Source organism: Girardinichthys multiradiatus, chromosome 18 (assembly GCF_021462225.1).
Source record: "Girardinichthys multiradiatus isolate DD_20200921_A chromosome 18, DD_fGirMul_XY1, whole genome shotgun sequence".
In the NCBI taxonomy this organism is placed as follows: domain Eukaryota; kingdom Metazoa; phylum Chordata; class Actinopteri; order Cyprinodontiformes; family Goodeidae; genus Girardinichthys; species Girardinichthys multiradiatus.
Window position 1 is genome coordinate 45765444 of NC_061810.1, and position 23905 is coordinate 45789348.

Here is a 23905-nt window from a genome sequence, read left to right on the forward strand (position 1 = left end):
TTTGGAGAAAACCATACAAGGCATATCAGCACAAGTACCTCATACCACCTGTCAAGCACGGTGGTAGAGGGGTGATGACTGGGGCATTGTGCAGCTACAGTCACGGTGATGGCAATAAAACATTAAAATGAACTAATTCAACAGTAGTAAATTAGGAGAGCTCCTCTGCAACTGTGTTACGTAACATCTTCATTTCACGTTCTCTAGAAATTCAATAATGAATTAATAAAAAATTTAAATTGAGTTTTTCCACAACACTTTTCTGACATGGGTGGATTATGGTAAGTTTAGAACAAACAGTTCAGTTTCAGAAAATTTGCTTCCTAATATATGTGTAAGAAATGGAAATTATTTTAAATTGATTTGGTTGATACTGTTTAAGATTGAAGTTATTGAACATATCAGTGGAATTTTCTTCAAATAATCCCATGGTTGTACTGTCATACCACCGGACTAAAGGTAACTTTGCTCCATAAGCTAAGCTATTTTATTTTATCCTATTTATTTATTTTATTCTTTTGAACAAAGTGTTGCACTTTGTAGATGGTCCCTTCGCTCTCATCTCACACCTAAAAGGCAAACTTTGTTGGTTGTTTGTTTTGTCTATTGATATATAAAATCATATTTGGAATAAAAATGAACTTTTCATGAGTTTTAGCTCACCACAAATTAAAACAAATAGTTTTAGACGTTTTTGATTATTTCATTTTTAGAACTTAACAAAAATCTCTCCAAACTTTATAAAATCTTTATAATAATTTGTAACCAAAAACTGCTATTTGTGGTCTGTTAAGCTGGGCTTTTGTTTGGTTTCTTCAGGCCAAACTCCAGAACAGCTTTTCACTGATAATCAGGTGAAGGTACACGCGACTAGATCACATGGATCTCAACGCTCCACTCACATCAGCCCTTGTTAAACCGAAACAACTCCTCCAATAAAAGAACCAATCAGTCTGAGCCAGAGAGCTCAGGGTGTTGTAGAGAAGAGAGAAGCCTGCAAACTGTGAAGAGCATTATGGAGTTTTTTGTGACACTGCTCCTGGCAGGGCTAATAGGTCTGCTTTGGTTCCTCTTTGTTAAAGACAATTCAAAGTATCGTCTGCCACCTGGACCCAATGCATTGCCTCTCATAGGAAACTTGCTGCAAATAAACAAGAATGCACCTTTTAAAAGCTTCCTGGAGGTGAGTTTGTGAAAAGCATTCATTTGCATTATGAAACTATCTTAAATGGTTTGTTGTAGCCTTTAGTCCAAGGAAAAATCACAACTTTTGCACACAAGGAAATCAGATTGGAAGTGGGGTTATCTCATGGTTCAAATGTTTTGCTTTTCTTTGCAAAATTTGCAAATGTTTGAAGGATCTTTTGTTTTAACATTTAGTTCAGTAAGACCTATGGACCTGTGATAACCGTATACCTAGGCTGGCAGCGGATTGTTGTTCTGGTAGGATATGATACAGTGAAAGAAGCCTTGGTGGACCAAGCAGATGACTTCACAGGCAGAGCCCCTCTGCCATTTTTGTACAAAGCCACCAGAGGGTTCGGTAACCATTCAAATTGGACCTTCTTGTTATGACGTTAATAGTCACATGGTTCTGTTTGCCTTTTCAAATGCACATTTCTGTTTGACAGGTATTGGGATCAGTAATGGGGACCGCTGGCGCCAGCTGCGGCGTTTTAGTTTGACAACTTTACGAGATTTCGGGATGGGACGTAAAGGAATGGAGGAGTGGATCCAAGAAGAAAGCAAACATCTCAGAGCTCGCATACGCAAGTTCAAAGGTGTGACACCACCTTCTTATCATGCCTTGATCAACATAACTGGAATTCTACTTCACAGCAGTGGCGGGCCTTTGAAATATCCACCCAAAAGATGCATAATAAGTTTAATCAGGCTAAAACGGCATGAAACACAAACAGTCGTGGTAATGTCTGGTATGGGTGTGGGTCTGGATAATCAAATAAATGTTTTGGGATTGTTCAGTGTACTTGCTTGATGAACATCTTTAACTGTTTCTGACGGTAGTTTAAATAAATACTGTTTCAGTCGCTGCTGATTCTTCTAGGCTTCATTCACAAATATGTTTTTTTTAATGTTTGTTTTCATACTGGAAGGCCACAAGTTACACATAAAAACTCAACATTTACAGTGCAACAAAATAAAATCTGCAAAGCTTCCTGGATGTAAGTAATTATAAGAAATAAACCAAAAACAATCCAAAACTTTGCATATATTTCAGTTTTGCTTTGCTATTAGATGAATAATTTGTCCTGTCCATCTTGTAAATAATAAGGTCTGGTGGTAATTTAGTGACATGAGGAGGATCAATAAAACTGATTTCACAGTAGGATTAAAATGTTATTAATATATTTCAGATTAAGTTCATGATTTATTCCAAACCTGAGTGTTTTGGCACAAACACCAATGCAATATAAAATCAGTTGTTGCTGTAAACAGTTTTTTTGTGCCAACACCCTACAAGTCCAGAAACTGCAAGATAAAAAATGCACTGCTTTAAAACCAGTTTGAACTGCTAAACCAGTTCAAACCTGAGCAAACATTTTTTGCATTTTACTTGTTTTTTTCCTTCTGAGAACAACGTTTGTGAAATGACTCTGCTGGATTCTTGTTTTTCTCTCCAGGCAAACCGTTTGATCCCACAATCCTGCTGAGCCGCACCGTGTCAAACATTGTCTGCTGCCTGGTGTTTGGCCAGCGCTTCAGTTATGAAGACAAGCAGTTTCTGAACCTTCTCAGTGTCATATCTAACATCGTCAGGTTCAATAGCAGCCCTATGGGTATGGTAAGTGTGGGGTGGTCCTTCAAATCTGTTTTACAATAAGATACATGTTACAATGTCTCTCAAAAGTGTACACACCCCGTTAGAAAAAACAAAAAATAGATCACTGGCCATCAAACAGGGTTTCAAAACCTTTCCATATATAATTTCATAAATATCCTACAGTTCAACTGACAAACAAACAAATCTGTTAGAAAAATCAAAACATTAAAAAGTCAGATAACCCAGTATCAGAAGTGTTCATGCCTTTACTTTGTTGAAGGACTTTTTGATTAAATTTCAGTATTCAGTCTCATCTTGTCGGAGTCTATCAGCATTTCCATGTCTTAATAATGGCTTGAGCCACTTGCAAATAAAAATTGGCCACAATTTCAGTTTCTATACATGGCAAGATTTGCAGCTGTAATTAGAAAAAAAGATACAAATGGATGCCACAAATTTCAGATTTTTAAATGTAAATAAAATTAAAACCATTTAAAAAAGAAAATGTAGCTAAAAGTTTAAACCAAAACACATTTGATTAGATGTTGGGAGATTTTAGTCAGGCGTGGATTTTACATTTTTATTTTTGGACTAAATTGGATCCCCGTTTAACCCTACTTCTTAATGTTGTCCGATCTAGAACATTATTAACCAGACATTACTGCACTTCCTTCAGTATTGCTGCCCCAGGAAGCTGACCACAGTACAAAAACATGTCATTAGTGATGTCTGTATAATACTGGCATTTTCTTTCTTGCTTCTGACTGACCCTTTGTGACATCTCTGCAACTTTAATGAAAGGATGCAAATCTCGGGAAAGTTCTGCTGGTTGGCAGAACTTAATGTCATTTTAATCAGATTTTCAATTAGGAGACTGAATGCTGAAATTAAATCAAAACATTGTTCAATAAAATATTAAAGTATTAAAATGTACATGTTAATGTAAAAACATTCCTGTTTATTTATTTGAGAGCCAAGGTAGACTGTAAAACTTTCACATACTGGATATTAATGCCAGGATGCTAGCTTGTTATCTTCTGGGAAACAAAGATGCTGCTGTTCTTCTACAGATGTACAACATCTTCCCCTGGGCCATGGAACAGCTTCCTGGCCAGCACCACACCGTCTTTGCTAGGATCGAAGAGATCAGAGATTTCATCCGGATCAAAATCCAAGAGCACAGAGAGACGGTGGATCCCAGCTCACCGAGAGATTTTATCGACTGCTTCCTCTTTCGAGCTCATCAGGTTGAGAAAAAGTTATCCTGTTTCAATAAATCAAGTCAACTAAAGGAACTAAATATTTTTACTTTTACGTCATACATGGAAAGGAAAAACGTCTCTTTATAAATTAAAACAGTTGGGACCTTTAGGTGTGGTTGTATGAATTAATTGTTCGCAATCAGTAGATCATGTGGTTTCAGTCTGGAGAATCAGGAGGAAATTCTCTCTTCATTGCTATGTGATATTCTTATTGTTTATTTGATACATTTACAGATCTCATTATAATCAGAGGAAAATAAGCAAGTTATTAATTTCAAAAGATGTTTAAAGTTGGCTAAAAATTAGCAACAGGTTTTCATTACTTGAAAAGAGTCTGGTTTGGATCCAATTTATTCAGATGTTTCTGATTAGGTCCTTTATACCTTTCTTATTTTTATGTAATGGCTAAATAAGGCAGGTGCTACTGGAAAGATTTTTTTCTGTTCTTTCCAGTGTTTTTAATCATTTAGATATTGGCTTACTTCATTTATTTTTTTGTGTTGCAATTACACCTCATTTATAACAAATCTCAGACCCATAGACCGATCAGGTTAAAATATACTTTATTTCATCTTTCTAATCTTCTTTTTTTCTCTCAGGAAAAGGATAATCCCTCCACTGAGTTCCACTATGACAACCTGTTTGCAACAGTGATGAATTTATTCATAGCAGGAACAGAAACCACCAGCTCCACCATCAGATATGCTCTCAGTGTGCTGATCAAGCACAAGAACATACAGGGTATGGAAACGGATGAGTTTTTGTAGTAAAGCTGTCTGTTACACCCAAAGAGTTGAATAGGTGTCCATTTTGCTTTGTCTTCTCCAGAAAGAATGCAGAAGGAGATTGACACTGTGATTGGAAGAGAGCGATGTCCCAGCATGGAAGAACGGAAATCCCTCCCGTTCTCAGATGCCGTCATTCATGAGGTTCAGCGTTTCCTGGACATGGTCCCCTTTAGTCTCCCTCACTACGCTCTGGAGGACATCTCATTTAGGGGTTACACGATCCCCAAGGTATAATTCAAGAGATCAGACGGGAACAAAAGTTCTCAACACTTAAAGTTTTCTCAGTAAATGTGTTCGGAATTAGGTTGTCAGTATTAACCAAGACAATCTACACATTAAAAATAACAACAATAAATTATTCCAATATTAGGTGTTGTCATACAATGAAATAGCACAAATTTATTCAATACTTAGCAGAAAAACTATTTATGGTCGTGAGATGTCTCTTGCATGGCGAAGCTAGTTCTGCATGTGATTTGGCTCATTCTTCCATATAAATTGTATTCAAATATTGGAAGGTCTTGGGGTCTCTCCTCTGCACTTTGTTCTTCAGCGCTGTCCATAGATTTTGAATTGGAAGAAAGTCAGGAAAGACTAAGCTATTCTAGCAGTTTTATGTTCATCCTTCTGAGACAGACTGATCATTTTCTTGCTACAATTCCTATTAACAATATCTTGATATGCACTGCCATTCGTCCTGTGTGCAATGATATCCAAACAGTTCAATGTTGGTGTCACCTGACCAGACTATATTCTCCCAGATGACATTGACTTGTCCAAATGTTCTGCAGCAAACTTTATGCCAGCCTCAACATCCTTTTTCTTCTACAGTGGAGTCTTGTGTACTGAGTGGGCATAGAGGGCATGGGGATTGATTGGATACCTTATTGTTATCATGGAAAATTATACCCGCTAATTCCAGGACTTTCTGATGCTCTCCTTGAGTTGTCCTTGGCTCCTGGACAACTGAGTTTTTTTAAATCGTCTATCAGAAATGTTGTTTATTAAAAATGTTGTTTGCAGTATCACAGTAATGAGTTTATACATAAGTTCTAACATTAAAACCTGCTGACTATTAAAGTTTATGTTTTTATAAAAGTTTTAATCCCTCAGACTGATAAATCTGAAGGTGTTCAGTATCTGGTTGTAATGCTGTGGCTGAACGTACTGTTTTTAAATATTGCTTGCTCTGCTGTGGCTAACAAGTTGTATCTTTGTAGGGAACGTCAATTATACCCATGCTGCACTCAGTCCTTAAAGATGAGAAGCAATGGGCGGATCCCCATTCCTTCGACCCTCAGCATTTTCTAGACCAGAATGGCAACTTTAAGAAAAACCCAGCATTCCTCCCTTTTTCTGCAGGTAAAGCTGTCATCTCACAGTTGACAATCAGTTAGCATGCACTACAACATCATTTCATTCTTATGTTTGTGTGTCCTCATAGGGAAAAGAGCTTGTGTCGGTGAGTCTCTCGCTCGTATGGAGCTTTTTATCTTCTTAGTGGCGCTCCTGCAGGACTTCACCTTTTCCTGTCCTGGAGGTCCCGACAGTATTAACCTCATTCCAGAGTACAGCAGCTTTGCCAACTTGCCACGTTGTTACAATATCATTGCAACACCTCGTTGAAAGGGAAAAGCCGCTTTGGGAAAGCCTGGCAAGGGTTCAGAGGCAGTCATGTTATTGTTCAGTGTGACCCCTAAATTAATCCAGAACAAAGATCAGAATATTCAAAGCACAACATTCACTTTCAACATAGTTTTGACCCCTGTTTTATATGTGTATTTTTTTATGTTTTTTGTTTTGTGTTAAATTGTTGCCTGATAAACCAAATCTAAATGTCAGTGTGAACATTTATTTGAGAATAAAGCTATACCAGTACCATTCTTTACAAGGTTAAATATTCATTTTTAATTGCAAAAATCTGCCATTTTCCACACTGTGTTTTTCTTACAATGGTTTTAAATACAAGTCATTCAGATAACTCAATCAGTCAAACAATGTCATGCATAAAAAAAGGTTCAAGTGCCTTTTACTGACCACTCAAAACCACATCAGATAAATCAATGCTGAGGATAAATGCAGAAGATTTTACCACTTATAGAAACAAAGACAGTGATGGGCGTTTTGCATTCTGTTAAAGTACAAGACCTTTGCAGAGGTGCGCTCATTTCCTTTCCATTTGAGCCACATTTCCAGAACTCAACATTAAATTCAGGGGAAAGGCCCCTAACAGTAACCCTTCAGCAGTGGTATTTGTTCAGACATCTGATCCATCTGAGGTTTTTCAGTTTAACTGTGCAGAACAACTTGAGGCTATTTCCTTCCTGAGGTGGTATGTAACTTTTATATACGCTGTTTAATCTAAACAGCAGAAAAGAGCATAAAAGAAAATATCTGCACATTTAGTTGAATGAGGCTATCATTTTTTATCTATCTTATGAACAATAAAAAATAACCTGTCAGTCGTTTTTAAATATTTTGGGTTTGCCAAAATTCACATGAGATAGTGTTGAAGTAACAACGCACAGCATAGCAAAGCGAGTGCATTGTTTATTATTTCCAGCAACGGCTGCAGATGGAGTTTTTGGTACTTTATTTTAAATGTTAGGCAGGTGATAGTTATGCTTTACTAGTTTCTTGACATCTGGGGCTGGTGAGATGTTACTGTGAGGTAACTGAGGAAGGTACTGGACCTAAAGAGAGGAGAACACATAGAGAAAGGTAGATTTTAAAAGAGGAAATAACATGAGGTGACCAGTAAGCTGACTGGGGCACTGCATGGCTGCTGCTGTTGTGCACCCAGATACTCCACAGTGTGCCATCCTTACCCCGGCTTGTCGGCGCCGGGACGCTCTGTCATGTCTTCTTCCAGGGCGCGCCACCTCACGGCCCCAGTTGGCCGCTCCCTGATCCTGAAAGTATGGCAGCTCCAGCAGCTCCTCACAGGACAGCCTGAATGAAGGGTCCATCACCAGGCATGACTGTAAATGCAAAGAAACGAAATGTTTGTCTGAACTCTGAATTTATGTTTATTAATATTTTACCGGTTCGACAGAGTTTTAAGGTAAGATTACGTTTGTTGTGGAGAAGTGTGGAGCGCTGGTGAGCAGTTAGTATCTTACTTAAAGAACGAAGTCAATTTGGAGAGAATGCCTACTATCTAAATGAAGTCAAACTCAACATTTTTATAGCAGTGGTACTTATATTAGAGGTTTTTTTTAAGTCTCCAATGACTGAAATGAACGTTGATGGCATCTAGTCTGTCAATAACACCACATTCCTACAGGTTGTGAATTCAAGTAATGTACAGCTTTAATATAATGAACTGATTCATTTAACACACGAACATTCAACAATTCTCTTTCTTTCCGGAACATTTCCTTCATTCACTGCTGTGAATTATTTCAGACTTGATTACGATTCAATGTTTACCTCAACAGAAATATGTTTAAAGAAAAATCGCAAAAATAGGTTTACATGTTAATGTTCCTAAATGAATGTAAAAGGAAGTGTTTTTATTTAAGAAACCAAGAATGTTTTTTGTAATTAAGTCAGTTTAACAGTGAGAGAATAAGATGGAGATTAAGCTTCTTTTGTAATAAAATGACCTTAAGATAATTAATAAAGAGTTTAGTTTGAAAGACCTCTAGTTGTTCATTACTATAAAGCAACATGACATTTACTAGCCCACTGTTTGTAAATGTCTTTGATAAACCAAACACACCCTTTCAGAGCAGAATCTGTCAATCCCTGTCTCAGCTGAGGTCTGCTTACCGGCTTACTTTCACCCCTGATTATATGAGACAAAGATCGCTCATTAGACCCAAGTCTCAGACACTGACTCCAAGTCAAGTCTCAGGTTTTAAGAGGGCTAGTCCACATAAGACTCAAGTCTTTGTGCAATGTGACTACTGGAAGACCTTACCAATGATCAGCAAAATATTTCCTTCCCTCTTGTAATCACCCATTTATACTGTTTGTAATTGGTCATTTGGAATTAGACTGATGAAACTGAGAGTCATGGCAGATTTGTGGCAGAAGACATTCAGAATTCAAAGTACAGCACTGGGGAAAAAAGTAACATGTAAAAGTGGTCTGATACTAAATGGAAACAGTCTGAAACAAATTCTGCTTCCAGTAGTATTACACTGACTCTTTAATGAGAAGGTGAGATACTGACTGCTTATAAGGACCCCATTCAGCCCCAGTTTATGAAAACTTAATTCATCCTATTTCAATAAATTGTATGAAGTTTTAGCCAGACTACCCAACCTGTAACAATATCAATGTCAATAATATGTAAAGAAAATAAAGTCAATAAATTAACAACATGCAACAACTTTATAGTTTCAGTGAAAGTAAGACACACTTGTTTTATGTAACAAGAGCAGTAAACTGGTCACATTGAAATTAGATTATTTAGATATTTTACACCTGTGAACATGCTACAGCATCTAAATGTTTCACAGAATTAACCACATAAATGGAGCAGCTTTACATTTTCTGTTGCTTCTCAGCCAACAAGCCCAGAAAGGTGGTTCTAAAGAAACTTGAGGCGGTTTGAACACATTAACACTACTGATCTGGAGTAAGAAATACCTTCATGACCTGAAGAGCTTGAGGAGACGCTCCATGGAATCTCCATTCCAACGGTTCCTGGGACAAAACAAGAACGGTTTATGACTACATTAACCATACTTTGTAACCTCTTGGTTGAGCATGTTTGCATGGTGAGACATACCATCGTGTCTGGTTCAGGAATGCTAACTCCAGAGAAGAAAACATTGGAATGGAAAATCTGTTGGTGATGGGGGATCAAGTCACCTACAGTATGGATGAGACATATATACTTAGTGGAAAAGAGCATGTTATCTATTGACCTTACACAGCCTTTGCAAAAAATATTCATGTCCCTTAAACTTTTCACATTTTGCCAAATTGTAACCACACACCAGTATATTTTACTGCTATCTTATGTGACAGACCAACACAAAGTAGTGTATAATTGTGAAGATGAAGCGAAAGGATAGATCATTTTGAACATTTACAACAAATATCCGTCATCCATCGTCTGTTCCTTGCTTATCCATGCAGCTGCGTGGGGGTCTGGTTCTGGTCTACAGCAGTCATTGGGTGAGAGGTGAGGTGCACCCTAGACAGGTTACTAGTCCATCACAGAGCGGCACAGAGGCACATAGGACAAACAACTTTGCACACACATGCACAAACTTTGAGAGATCAAGAAACTTAAAAGTAATTTTTGTTTTGTCTGTGAGAGGAAGGCAGAGTACCCGGAGAGGACCCATTCAAACTCAGGGAGAACATGCAAAGTCCCTGCAGAAAGAGGCCAGCTTGGGATCCTTGCTACAGTGAAGCAGCCTCAAATCACCAAATTAGTAAATACAATACACCGATTTGTTTGGAACACAGGCAACAGGTCAGGGAGAAAGTTTAAAGTGGATTTAGTTATAAAACAATATCTCAAGCTTTAAGCATCTCATGAAACCATATGGCACATCTGCAAACCTATGTTACAAGAATGTCCACCTAAACCAGGGTATGCAACCTTTATGATCCAAAGAGGATCCTAAGTCCACATTAGGGAAAAAAAAAACGTATCGGAATATTGAAAACTGGTCATGATTTTAAACGTCCACAATTTTCTTTCTAATTTTAGGATAAAAAAAAAAAAAAACCAACATAAAATACATTTTCTCTATGGGATATAATTTGTGGAGAAAAGTAAGTGTCATTCTGTTGTGGAAATGTATTGCAATAACTACATAAAAAAAATTTAAACTTGCAAAGCCTCCATTTGTTATCTACTGTATGTCTTTAAAACATTAGTTTGTTCTTTATCATTTTTAGCCAAACGTTACAGGTAATAAGAGCCATTGTGGAAGGTCCAAAGAGTCACTTGTGGCTTCAGAGCCGCAGGTTGCAGACACTGACCCAAACTGACAGGTCAAGCAAGGAGGGCATTAATCAGAGAAGCAGGCAAGATACTTTGGATGAGCTGCAGAGATCCACAGCTTAGGTGGAAAAATCTGTTGACACCACAACCGTTAGTCAGACACTCCACAGACTAGTATTTATGGAAAAGTGGCAGAAAAAAAATCTAATTTTTAAAGACACTCATAGTCCTGGAATAAAGTAGACAGAATAAAAGCGTAAGAAGTCCAGTTTGTGGTTTACCCCAAACCACATAAGGGAAAAAGCAAACATGCTAAAGAAGGTGCTCTGGTCAGATGAAACCAAAATCTTACTTGTTGGTCTACATGTAAATTCCCATAAGTAGCAAAAACTAACACTGCACGACCTTCAACACGCTGAGAAACATGGTAGTGGCAGCATCATGCTGTGGGCATTCTTTTCTTCGGCAGGGACAGGGAAGTTGAAGTTGATGGGAAGATGGCTGGAGCTAAATACAAAGCTATCCTGGAAGAAAGCCAGTTAAATGTGCAAATGATTGAAGATTGAGCAGAAGGTTTACCTTCTAGTAGGAACATGACCCTAAACACACAGTCAGAGCTACATTAGAAATGTTTAGTCCTGAGAATATTTATGTGTTAGAATGACCCAGTTGTTCAGATCTAGATGCAGTTCAGAATTTGTGGTGAATTGATGGCTCCAGAGAGTCAATCTGGCTGATTTCTGGCTGTTTTGCAAAGAAAATTTGGAAAACTTTTTTCTCTAGATGTGCAAAGTTGGTAAAGACATACAACAAAAGATTTCCAGAAGCGGATGATTTTAATTTGTATACAATTTGGGAAAACCATGAATTGTTTTCCTTCCCTTTACTCTGTCTTGTACTTTAACATAAAGTCCCTATAAAACGTGTCAGTTTGTATTAATAACATCACAAATTTCAAAAGGTTTGAAGGGTATAAATACTTCAGAAAGGCACTCTACATTATAACTTTACATGGTTGATAGTGGCAAGGAATCCAATTATTTTTCAAAGTTTTTTCTGTGTACCCAGAGTTTTTCGGATGAGGTACAGTTGGTCAACATCAGACTTCCCCGGCCAGAGAGGATTCCCGTTGAGAAGCTCAGCAAAGACACAGCCCAGAGCCCAGACGTCCACAGGAGGTCCATACTGAGTGTCCCCAACTAGCAGCTCAGGGGCCCGGTACCAGCGGGTCGCCACGTAGTCTGTGTAGTCATCCTCTGGTCCTGCTGAGTAAACACAGATACATGGTATGTATAAGCATTTGTTGAAGGTACTGAACACTAAATAACACAGAGGAAAGGATTACATGGGATGCTGACATGTGGACGTATGGTAATATAACACTGAAACCTGAAGCAGGACGGTAAACAGAGACATCTACAGACAAACTGACTCAATGGTCCTTTTGTGCACACCAGTCATTCAAACACAGAAATTGAGGAGGCTATCATCCAGACCCCTTCCATGTTCCACATTGAATAAGTCATTAGAGCTGCATTAGCACTAAATGCACATAAATACGCTGACCCCAGAATGAACTCACTGAGAATGCGGGCGAAGCCAAAGTCACACAGCTTGATAACTCCGCTTTTGGTGAGGAGGATGTTCTCTGGCTTCACATCGCGATGGATGCACTGAGACACAAAAAAACAATCAGGGTCAGGTGATCAGAAAACATAATATAAAGTATGCTTGTGGCAGAAAAAGAAGGTTACAGTGTATTATGGCTGGCAAAATAATAGCAGGTGGGAAAGAAGCAAACTAAACACATTTAAAAGACCTTCTACAGAGTGTTTTCAAAGCTGAAGTCCTCAATGAACTAAACTACTCCCCCTACAGGTGCTCTGAGTTTGGCTTCATTAAGAACTGGCCAGCTTTGGACATCCAGAGGAATGGAAACTATTTATCACACGTGTAACACATTTAAACACATTTATACCTGTGAAACCTTTCTGGAGAGGGGAATCGTCCGAGCTTCTGCTGGCAACAACTTAATGCTCACCCTCTACCGATGATCCACATGGCCCTGTCTTTTAGTGTTTAACCCTTTCTCTCTCCTAGACATGGAAATTGACTGAGCTTTTACTGTAACTAATTATATGTGCTCTTTTCCAGACTCTAACCTTGAAAACTGGCTCAGAGTTTATCTGTTCTTTCTTTCTAGATGAAACCACTAAAGGAGCTACATCCACTAACATTTACTTTTCCTTCCCATAGAAAGTACTCCTGGATCAGTGCTTCTTTGTTCTCTTTGTGTCTCTGCTCTGTTCTCTCTAACCCCCAGTCGGTCGAGGCAAATGGCCGCTCACACTGAGCCTGGTTCTGGTTCTGCTGGAGGTTTCTTCCTGTTAAAAGGGAGTTTTTCCTCTCCACTGTCGCTACATGCATGCTCAGTATGAGGGATTGCTGCAAAGTCAACGCCAGTGACTGTCCACTGTCTCTACATGCTCATCCAGGAGGAGTGAATGCTACAAATCTCTGACTGGATGCAATCTGCTGGGTTTCCTTAGATAGAAAAACTTTTTATCCAATTTGAATAAATAACTAACTCTGACTGAACTGTTCAATGGTTAGGATTAATTAGAATGTATGAACCTGACTGTTGTGAAGAGCCTTGAGACAACATGTGTTGTGAATTGGCGCAATAGAAATAAAACTGAATTGAATTAAATTAAAGAAGTGCCCATTAGATCAGCCGAAATATAATAAAATATAATAATAATAATAAAGCTGTGCAACCATAATGTAAAAAAATACAGTATATTCTTTTGAGGATTCTCCTAGGACTATATTTTTAGACGTTTCCAGCTGTATTTTCATTTCAAACTAATATATATGATGGTCAGCTAAATTGAAAGAAATTCTTGTTTTAATCGCACTAAAATTCAGAGTAAAACTACTAAGATGATGAAGACGATTGTTAACGTGGTATAACCAGTATCACTCCACATGTAAATCAGATCTAACTTGACTTAAACAAATTTTGTGTTACAACTAAGAGAACAGAAGTGTTCACCTGCTAATCCTTCATTAAAATCCTAAATTACTTGTGGTGATCATGAAGGTTATGGTGATGTCGTGGGAAAAGTGAATTCCTACTTTGGAAGAATGCTCAGTTAGTTGTTTTTGTAGAAAGAAAATCTTAAATACGACACAGAACTAATTTAGCTTGAATTCTATGAAGCAAGGATTTCATTTGTGAAAAACGTTCGCAACATCAACTTGGTTCCTACATTTTCATCAAGCTACTGACAATCAGCATTGCAGGATGGAGCCTCGAAGGCAGACATTTCTCCTAGTTTCCGGCCTATATTACCAGACAGATTGAGGTGAAAACCTTTTCATGACCATGTCACAGAGTTTATTTGCTTTTCCTGAATGAAAGTTTCAATGTTCTTTTATCAGGTGACAGATGCATTATCATCCTGTAAAATGATTCATCTTCAGCAAACTTTGCTTTGAATTGATGGTATGAGATGGTAGGCAGGTGCATTTCAGATGTAATGATGCCACTTGCCCTGCACCTTTACCTGAAATTCTGCCACATCACAGGAATTTCCAACAGGTACTGGTCGTGTTTTGCATGTTTCCGTGCAAAGTATGAGTTCAAATCAACAACACAATGGCTTCATGAGAGGAAAATTAAAGTTCCAGAAAAGCTTTGCTGGAGTCTAAATCTAAATCTCATGGAAAAACTGTGGGGTCACCCGAGGAGGTTTTTGGACAAGATATGTCTGATACTGTTTGGGAACTTTTGCCAGGTAGAACGAGAAGAATGAATAATAAAACTGAATAACATGGTGGTTTAACACTGTTTGAGTTCACTGAAGCAACTGGGTTATTGCCCTGCTTTTTACTTTTAACAGATTGGTGTATTTTTAACTTAAATTTTACAGGATGAAATCCGGCATTTTAACAAGTACACTTTTTAGAGGCACTGTAGGTTCTGCTTTACTCCTACAAAATGTGTTTTTTTTTTACCTGAGAGAAGCGGTTGTAGTTTAAGCCTTGAACCATATTTGGAGACACAGCTGAAGAACTGAATGTGGCTAAAGTTGTCTTTGTGTTTATAAAAAGTGTTCACATATGTGTAAAACCAATCTGGTCAGGGTTATTGGACAAAGCAGTTCAATTCTGATCAAATCACCCAGGATGCATGTCAATACCAGGAGCAAACAAGATCTTTGGGCTTTAGCCTTCATTCTAATGACATGTGTATAGCTAGGGATGATGGTCACAATGAATAATTTAAATACATATGGTTTTGGAGCATTGCTTTAAGACAAACCTACAACGTTCAGATCTGTTGGTTAAAGGTGAAGATTGATATGGATATAGAAATATTTACTGACGCTGTGCTTGTGACAGAAGTTCACAGCCTGCAGGGTCTGCCACACAATACTTTTCAGCTGAGCCTCAGGTACGCTGCAGAGAGAAAGAGACAAAGGAATATTGATTGCAGTACAAGGAACTAAACTTTTTCACCTGTAATATTTTTCCCATGTAATACTTCAGGCATTAAAATAGATAAAGGTGCTTTATGCAGCCCTCCTGACACCCTGGTAACCTTAGGCCATCTCAAACAGCAGCAGCACCATTGTTTTCACAAGCAGCTAGAGTTTCTGGTGCACAGCCTTGTGGGAAAAGAAAAAAATGCCCAGACAACAAGTCATTGTGGTCTAGGCTAACTGTCTGAGCTCTCAGGGCAGAGGAAAGCCCATAATGTGCTCTTATGATGGTAAACTGTGGACGGTGCTTTTTTAATACTTTCAAGTTTTGCTTGAAACTTCATCAATTCAACTTGAAATTCCATCATTATGTCGCTGATAAAGTTGCAACCAAATACTGAAACATTATTTATTATTATTGTTTCTATTAGTTGAACACCAGAATTAGAGAGAATTTAGTGAATTTTATCAGTGCTATGTAATGGTCACTTTGGAACATTGAATTGTTGTCATTAAGCCACTTTGTAGCTGATTTTGTGGTATGCTTAAGGTTGCTGTCCTTTTAGAAGACTAATTTGTGCCCAGACATGAACTTCTATGCTGATGTCTTGAGATGATAATTCATCCCTCATGATGACATCTATTTTGTGAATGCACCAGTCGCTCTTGCAACAAAACCCTCACACAGCATGATGCTGCCAACCCTGTACTTTACACCTGGGATGGTGTTCTCAGGCTTGCAAGCTCTCCCCTTTTTCCTCCAGATGTAATGATGGCTACTGATGCCAAACACTTCCATTTTAGGGTCTTTCTCCGTGATTGCACTTGTCTGCTGTAACTTGCCTTTTTATGTTGCTTTTGGAGTAATGGCTTCTTCCACTTTGAGGGGCATGTAGGCCCACACCAGCATAGGAATGGTTTTCAGTGAGGATAATGACACTTTCTTAGAGGCTTCAGTCAGCATCTTCACAAGGTCTTTTGCTTTTGTTCTAGGGTTGATTCACACATTTCTCACTAAGACACATTCATCTCTGTGACACAGAACCCATCTCCTTCCTGAACGGTATGAAGGCTGGACATAATACTTGCATATTTTTGTCTGAATAGATAAATGTTGCTCCTGGCAATTTTTATTCTGATCTGACTTTATTAAATAGATAATTTACCTGTGTAAAATATTAGAGACGCACCATTTAACTGGTCAGAAATTGGAATCAGATCATTTTCACCTAATCATTGATTGGCAGGTCAAATACTGAAAAATACTATTTTTTTAACTATTGCAAAAATATTGCAAAAATAACATGTTTTTCCGGTGTATAAAGATATCATCCAACAGCATGTACTGCTGCAAATTTACTGCTGCGCGCTGTCTTCGTTCAGAGGCTCAGAATTGTCTAGTTGTTCCAGACACCAGAATTAGGACCAAGGGGGACAGAGCCCTTTGGGTCCACAGCACCAAGGCTGTGGAACAGTCTGCCTCTAGAGCTACGTTTTAGTTGACTCTGTGAACTCTGATAAAAAGCTGTTACAAACTTTCTTCTTTATACAGAGTTTCTGTTGAATGTTTAAACAATACAGATCACTATTTCTGTGGATTTTAGGCAAATACAATGTCAGCAAGTGGCATAGCCTACCATAAAAGCATAAATAAGATTTTTCACTGGAAAAGACAATCTCAAAAGAAATCGATTGGCAGGAAATATCTTTTTTGCCATTGTTCTTATAACAATGAGATGGTGGGTCATATATCTCTAGATATTTCTCAAAAATTTATTTTTCTTGGACCATTTTTGAACTATTCCCCCCCAGAAATGGAAACTACAAAACAGCCATAGAAGAAGAACTACCAAAGCAGCACAAAAAAAGGCCAGCTACAAGAACAGAAGTTTATCCGCATTTAAGTTTATTAGCAAGGATCCCTGGGTGCTGTGCCTTGCAGTGTCGGCTGCCAACCGGATGCCGTTGGTGTGTGTTATTTTATAGATAATAATATTCCTGATGCATATCCAGTAATCACATATTTCCCAGGACTTTAACAGACCCTCTTGTAACAGAGTGCTTGGTTCTGTCCATTGTCTGTCTTACCCTCGGGGGTGCTTGTCCAGCTCATTGAGGACCGTCTGTTCACAGAACTCAAACACCAAATGGAGCCGTCTTTTTCTCCTGAAGACTTCCAGTAGGTTGACCAAATTTACATGTTTGAGCTGCTGTAAGACCAACAAGTGAAACAAATAGGTATAAATTACTGCTTAATGGCTTTATGTTATGCAAGTTCGATGCAGTCATAATACTGATGGATGTGCATGAGTCAAATAACAAAAACTGAATAAACCTAAGCACTGCCTGGTTTTTAAAGGACATGGCCTTGTGTTCCTCTGCCGGCGTTGGATGCAAAGAACAAACTTGATACTAAGGTGACATTAACGCTTCTCACCTTAAGCATACGTGTTTCTCTCTGTGCAATCTTTCTAATGACTGGATCATCTTCAGACTCCACAAACTTCTTTATGGCAACTATCTGGCCCGTATCTCTGTGCTTGCACTTGAACACCACACCATAGGAGCCCTCTCCAATTTTGGCCAGTTTTTCATATTTCTCCATCGGGCAGTTTCACGTTGCAATCTGCCGAGCAAACACGAGAAAAAGATGTGATTAGTTTTCAACGGCAAATACGTTGTTGACTGTGTGAATGTCCGGAGGATTGCTTCTAAAATCAACTAATTCACGCAGACCTAACAAATGTTTTCAGTGTAACAACATATTTTCTAAAGGTTGAAAATACGCTCGCACACAGGCTACTCACGTACAGAATCTAAATTCGCCTCCAAAGCAGCAGAGGTCTTCTACAGAGTCAAATAAATGTTTGCACAGCTTCGTGCAGCTCTCTGTGCTGTCATTGTCGCTGTTTCAGTAAAGAGGTCCCTGTGCTGTCTGCTCTTCCACTGCGTCACTACCTTTGGTAACCACCTGAGGATTGTTTTCCTCTTTGGACTCCGTTTTCTAATTTAGAATAATTTAAAATTACAGTGAATGTGTATTAAGCGGCTTTGGGGTTTACTTAGGCGGAAAGGGGTCTTGAATAGAGAACCTAACTTACCTCTAATAACAGGCGCAGGAAAAAGCAAGCATACAACATATATTGGCAATTCACAAAGCTACGTCAGCTAAAAACACGTACGTGAGTACACGTACGCTGTAACCATGGAGAAAACGACTTCAGTGAGCTAACAATCAAATTCACAATATTCACCTAATTTAGTGTTGTACTAGTAAATATAAACGTAAATAGACTAACTAGACAAACTATCATCAGCCATCAATATTAGAACCGTCAGTGATAGTGTCAAATTGATCAATAATATTTAAATCCTAACAAATCGGGGTAGTTTTTTTTAACCTATTTAAAAAGTTTCTAGAAAGGTAATTTTGTCAAAGAAGCTTTTAAGATATGGTTTGTTAATTGTAGAATCAGCTTCGATTGAACCGGTTATACCAACTCACATGTAAGCTAAAACATGTATCTGTACACGTTCGGTAACCATGGAGAAAATAAGTGGCTAACCATGTTAGCTAACAGTAACAGTATTGAGCCAATTTATTTAGTTATTTATTTTATAAATTTAGGTATTTTATATATCCATAGTATAATCGGTCACGTATCTTGGACACATTACAGATAAGTGTCTCGAAGTTTAGTTAAGTCCTAGAAAAGGATGTTGACTGTAACCATGGAGACAAGAAATGGCTAACACTGCTGTTAGCTACCGTTAGCTGTAAAACGTTTTCTTTATTCAGTGAATCTTTTTTTTTTCTAACTTTAAATCGATGGTACAAACATTTTTTCAAATTAGTCACCAATCTTAGAAGCATTAAGGTTATTTTCGGGCTTATGCATTTTATTTCCATTTGTATGTTTTGGTTACTTCTCTAATTTGTAACATTATTCCTACTTAAATAGCCTCCATTCATTTGGACGTAGGCTATAGTGGTTTACTACTATACAAATAGCTTCAGTTACTGTTAAATAAATATTCAAAGAAGTGATAAGGACACAGCAAGTCACCTTCTTTAAACAGACCAACAGTGTGAAAAATATGATACACAATACCCAAACATTAAATTTATTTAGGATAATAACCGGCAACTATTTTACCTCACAGTACAAGAAAATCTGTTTTGTTAATTAAAAGAATATGGAGATGTGGGCATATGCAACCTCTGATTCAAGCCTGATAAAATGTTGGCAAGTTTGCCTCCGAATGTTTTATTGTTCTATTCTTTTGTTTGCAAGTGTATGTTTTCAATATTAATTTCGGAATATTCAGCCTTGGTTACAAAAATGATTTAAAAATAATCTGAAATTAAGAATAACATGGGTTTGTGCATATTAAATGAGAAAAACTCCTAAAAGGTGAGCTGTCTCTTGCAAGCATACAACTTATTATTCACAAACTTTTCCTGTGGAAGGGAAATGTGATTGGGTCTTGGAACACAGCCGATCCAGATTGGGAAAGGCGTGTTGCGTCACTTCTTGTTTTTGCTGTCGCACTCGGTGGATTGTTTAGTGTGTCAGGCTCCCTTGATTTGATCCAAATTCTCTTTATCGTGACATCTCTGACTTATTCTACCACCTGGCTGTAGCAAGAGGGTAATGTTAGTATAACTCCTTCTAATCATTAAGATTTTCATGCCGCCTTCTCCCCACAGTGTCCGCAGACATTTTTGCGTGTCAGTTTGCACCTGCCTTTCAAACGTGTTCATTATAGACGCAAAGATTTTACCCACAATCCGTTTCAAGTTTGATCAATCGCGTTGCAGGTTATAAGGAATTACATTTGCATATCTTACTATAAATGTCTGTGTTTGGGTTAATGCATATTTTCTGCATATTCATGAAGACAAACATGCAAAAAGGTTTGCATCCTCTGTTCCACTTATTTTACACACAATCCAGTTTTCCCATAACTATTGGTTGCTATTTTACTATGAATAACTGTATGTGCTCTCTTTCATATTCTACACTTTAAAACTGGCTCAGAGTTTGTCTGCTTAAATGTCTTTCTCTCACAGATGAAGCCACTAAAGGAGCTACTGCCATTAATGTTTTATATTTTCCATAGAAAGTACTTCAGGATCAGTGCTTCTGTGTTTTGTGATATGCTCTGTTTTCTCAAGTCCTAGTCGGTCGTGGAAGATGGCCGCTCACACTGAGCCTGGTTCTGCTGGAAGTTTCTTCCTGTTAAAGGGGAGTTTTCCTTTCCACTGTGCATGAATGCTTAGTATGAGGGATTGCTGCAAAGTCAACCACACAATTCAAGCGACTGTCCACTGTCACTACAAGCTCAAGCTCAAATTTAGGAGTGAATGCTGCAAGTCAAGTCAAGTTTATTTATATAGTTTATTTAAGGCGCTGTACATAAGGAAAAGCATTACAGTGATACAGAAAATCAAACAACAGAGGTAATTTAAAAAATAAAGAGAATAGAATGATGGATAAGAAAATGAAAGGAAAATTGGACTGAAAACGTAACTAATAATGTTTAGATGGCCCAGTCAAAGGCCACTCTAAACAAATACGTTTTTAATCTTGATTTAAAGCAACTTAGGGTTTCGGCGCTTTTACAGTTTTCTGGCAGTTTATTCCAGATTAGTGGAGCATAAGAACTAAAAGCTGTTTCTCCATGTTTGGTTCTGGTTCTGGGTACGCAGAGTAGATTTGAGCCAGAAGACCTGAGAGGTCTGGCTGGTTGATACACTGACAACAAGTCTGTAATGTATTTTGGGGCTAAGCCATTCAGTGATTTATAGACTAACAGAAGTATTTTAAAGTCTATTCTCTGAGCTACAGGGAGCCAGTGTAGGGACTTTAGAACCGGGCTGATGTGCTCCACTTTCTTAGTTCTAGTGAGGACACAGGCAGCAGCGTTCTGGATCAACTGCAGCTGTCTGATCCACTTTTTAGGCAGACCTGTGAAGACACAGTTGCAGTAATAAATTCTACTAAAGATGAACGCATGAATTAGTTTTTCAAGGTCCTGCTGAGACATTAGTCCTTTAATCCTGGAGATGTTCTTTAGGTGATAGAAGGCCGACCTAGTTACTACCTTTATGTACCTCTGAAGGTTCAGGTCTGAGTCCATCACTACACCCAGGTTTCAAGTCTGACTGGTGGTTTCTAGCTGTATTAACTGAAGCTGTGTGCTAACTTTTAAACGCTCTTCCTTTGGTCCAAAGATTATTATTTCAGTTTTGTTTTGATTCAGCTGAAGGAAATTTAGGCCCATCCATGCATTGATTTCTTCTAAGCATTTACCCAGCGCTTGAATGGGTTCATAGTCACCTGGTGACATCGTAACGTATAGCTGTGTGTCGTCTGCATAGTTATGATAACTTACGTTGTTGTTTATTAAAATCTGAGTTAGGGGGAGCATGTAGATATTGAATAGGAGGGGCCCTAAGATGGACCCTTGGGGAACGCCACATGTGATTTTTGTGGTCTCTGATGTAAAGTTACCTACTGACACAAAAACGTTTCTGTCCTTCAAGTAGGATTTAAACCAGTTGAGTGCTGTACCAGAAAGGCCGACCCAGTTTTCCAGGCGCTCTAATAAAATGGAGTGATCAACAGTGTCGAATGCTGCACTAAGGTCCAATAATACCAGCACTGTGGTTCTTCCACAGTCTGCATTTATACGGATGTCATTGAACACCTTGACAAGAGCAGTCTCTGTACTGTGGTGAGCAGGAAGCCTGACTGGAAGACATCGAAGCGGTTGGTCATTGTTAGGAAGTTGTTTAACTATTGAAAAACAGCTTTTTCAATAATCTTACTGATGAAGGGGAGGTTTGATATAGGCCTGTAGTTCTGTAGTAGCAGCTTGTCCAAGTTGCTCTTTTTCAATGGAGGTTTGATAATTGCTGTTTTCAGGGCCTGGAGGAAAACACCTGACCAAAGGGACGTGTTTATTATTTGTGTTAAATCAGATGTTATTACGGGCAAAGCTTTCTGAAGGACAGCTGTGGGTAAAAGATCGAGACAGCAGGAAGAAGAACTTAGTTGGTGTACAATGTTTTGTACGAAGTTTTTGTAGTTTATTTGGTGAAATTGGGAAAGTCACTGCTATTGTTTTAAAATGCAAGTCACTGACTATGCAATCTGCTGGGTTTCCTTCAATTTAAATGTTTTTTTAATCAATTTGAACAATAAACTGAATCCGACTGCATTGTTTGATAACTAGGATCAACTAGAATGTATGTACTTGAACTGGAATCTGTATGATTCCATTGAATTGACTTTAAGTGCCTTGAGATAACATGTGTTGTGAATTGGCACAATAAAAATAAACTGAATTGAATTGAATTCTGTCTCCAAACTTGTACCATTTTCAGTTGATCGTTTACAGAGATTAATTCTATTTTTACTATTGTATTTATTTTCTCTGCTATATATAACGTCAAATGGAAACAAAAATTAAAGGTGCCAAAAACATAAATCATATTAGAGTTTAACCTGTTTTACTCTTTGACAGCACATCAGAGAGCTACAAAGAAGCTACAGTTTTATGTGAAATACCAGCTCTAATGTGGTTACATGATTTATTGACTGTCTCATCTCTCTGTTGACTTGGAACGCTTTCTCCTGTCATCCTTCTCCAGACACTTTGCCATTTTCCACAACTTTACTGCAAATGATGGGAACGCAGAATATGAGGCCCTCCTGACACAGACAGACACCTCGAGGTTCTGGCATGGAGGCCTGGTGGTGAAATACAGAAGGTACCAAATGCCTCATGGCGCTTGTGCAGTTTCAGTTGCTGTTTTCAGACACCCATCCATCTGAAGTGTTGTTACCTCAAAAGTTTGTGGATCTTTTTGAAGTGGTGTGTTTTATTATGACAAATTCCTATTGCTTTTGGTAGTCGTACTGAAATACAACCAACAGTTTTCCTAAATGCTTGATAACTTTACTTTATGTAAACTTTGCTCATTCAGACACCATTTTATAAACAGAACATTGGAAAATTATTTGTATAACTTCGTTAGATGTATGACTAGATGTTAACCAAAAGGGATGGGGGAAATACTGGGTTACATAAACTGTTCCTTACCTGATTCCATTGTTTTAGTTTTTATCTCGAGCTTGTTGTCCATCCTCTTTTACTCAGTGTTTTTGTCGTTTATTTTTTGTGTCCTATTGTCTATTTTTTCCTAAACCATAAACACCGATTTTATCAGGAAAAATAAGATCTTTTGTTAAGACTGAGTACCTTAAACATGTGGTTTTGTATTTTGGAGCAGTCCTATTAATTATCTCTCCACCAGATGGCAGTATTCATCTATTTATTCACTTATTATTTACTCAGATTTTAAAACAATAGCTGTTGACATTTTAAAACAACCCTCTAGTTAGTTTCAAGCTATTATAAGTGAACGTAATCAGATGATAAGTGTTCCTTAGATGCACACATAAACTGTAGTTTCATTCTTTGAATGAACACTGTTACCTGGTGGACATTTAGGGGATTTCTTAGAGTTTCCTCTTGTCACCGTTCAATGAAAAGCTCTTTCTTTGTAAAAACAACAGACAGTAATTAGAAGCGCATTTGGAGAAAATACCCCAAGACAAATGAGTTTGCTTTCTGTTTGTGTCTTTGTTTCCCGTTGAATC

At 38.0% G+C, this 23905-nt stretch overlaps 2 protein-coding genes and 1 long non-coding RNA gene across 8 annotated transcripts; 2 read left to right on the plus strand and 1 right to left on the minus strand.

Annotated features, from left to right (window-relative positions):
- The first annotated feature begins 967 nt into the window (after positions 1 to 967).
- On the plus strand, positions 968 to 6720 carry LOC124884768 (cytochrome P450 2G1-like). Of its 2 annotated transcripts, none has more exons than XM_047392819.1 (9): positions 968 to 1183; positions 1381 to 1543; positions 1632 to 1781; positions 2643 to 2803; positions 3853 to 4029; positions 4644 to 4785; positions 4873 to 5060; positions 6053 to 6194; positions 6277 to 6720. In XM_047392819.1, exons 1-9 carry the CDS (start codon positions 1016 to 1018, stop codon positions 6456 to 6458), a joined length of 1473 nt encoding a protein of 490 aa, XP_047248775.1. In that variant the 5' UTR covers positions 968 to 1015; the 3' UTR covers positions 6459 to 6720. The 2 variants fall into 2 exon arrangements, with proteins under 2 accessions (XP_047248775.1, XP_047248776.1); XM_047392820.1 differs by having other exon boundaries at positions 1042 to 1183; positions 1381 to 1538.
- LOC124884770 (cyclin-dependent kinase-like 1) lies at positions 6717 to 18702 on the minus strand. 5 transcript variants are annotated; one of them, XM_047392827.1, is made up of 11 exons: positions 18335 to 18702; positions 18045 to 18237; positions 17671 to 17859; positions 17322 to 17440; positions 15138 to 15210; positions 12329 to 12419; positions 11811 to 12011; positions 9574 to 9656; positions 9432 to 9488; positions 7661 to 7813; positions 6717 to 7525 (listed from the first exon to the last, which is right to left on the minus strand). In XM_047392827.1, exons 3-11 carry the CDS (start codon positions 17836 to 17838, stop codon positions 7430 to 7432), a joined length of 1041 nt encoding a protein of 346 aa, XP_047248783.1. In that variant the 5' UTR covers positions 17839 to 17859; positions 18045 to 18237; positions 18335 to 18702; the 3' UTR covers positions 6717 to 7429. The 5 variants fall into 5 exon arrangements, with proteins under 5 accessions (XP_047248783.1, XP_047248782.1, XP_047248780.1 ...); XM_047392826.1 differs by having other exon boundaries at positions 11811 to 12008; positions 17322 to 17443; positions 18335 to 18698; XM_047392824.1 differs by having other exon boundaries at positions 17322 to 17443; positions 18041 to 18237; positions 18335 to 18698.
- Positions 18229 to 23014, plus strand: LOC124884771. Its single transcript, XR_007042502.1, has 2 exons — positions 18229 to 18411; positions 22894 to 23014. It is a non-coding gene; the product is annotated as an uncharacterized LOC124884771 (long non-coding RNA).
- The last annotated feature ends 891 nt before the right edge of the window (positions 23015 to 23905 follow it).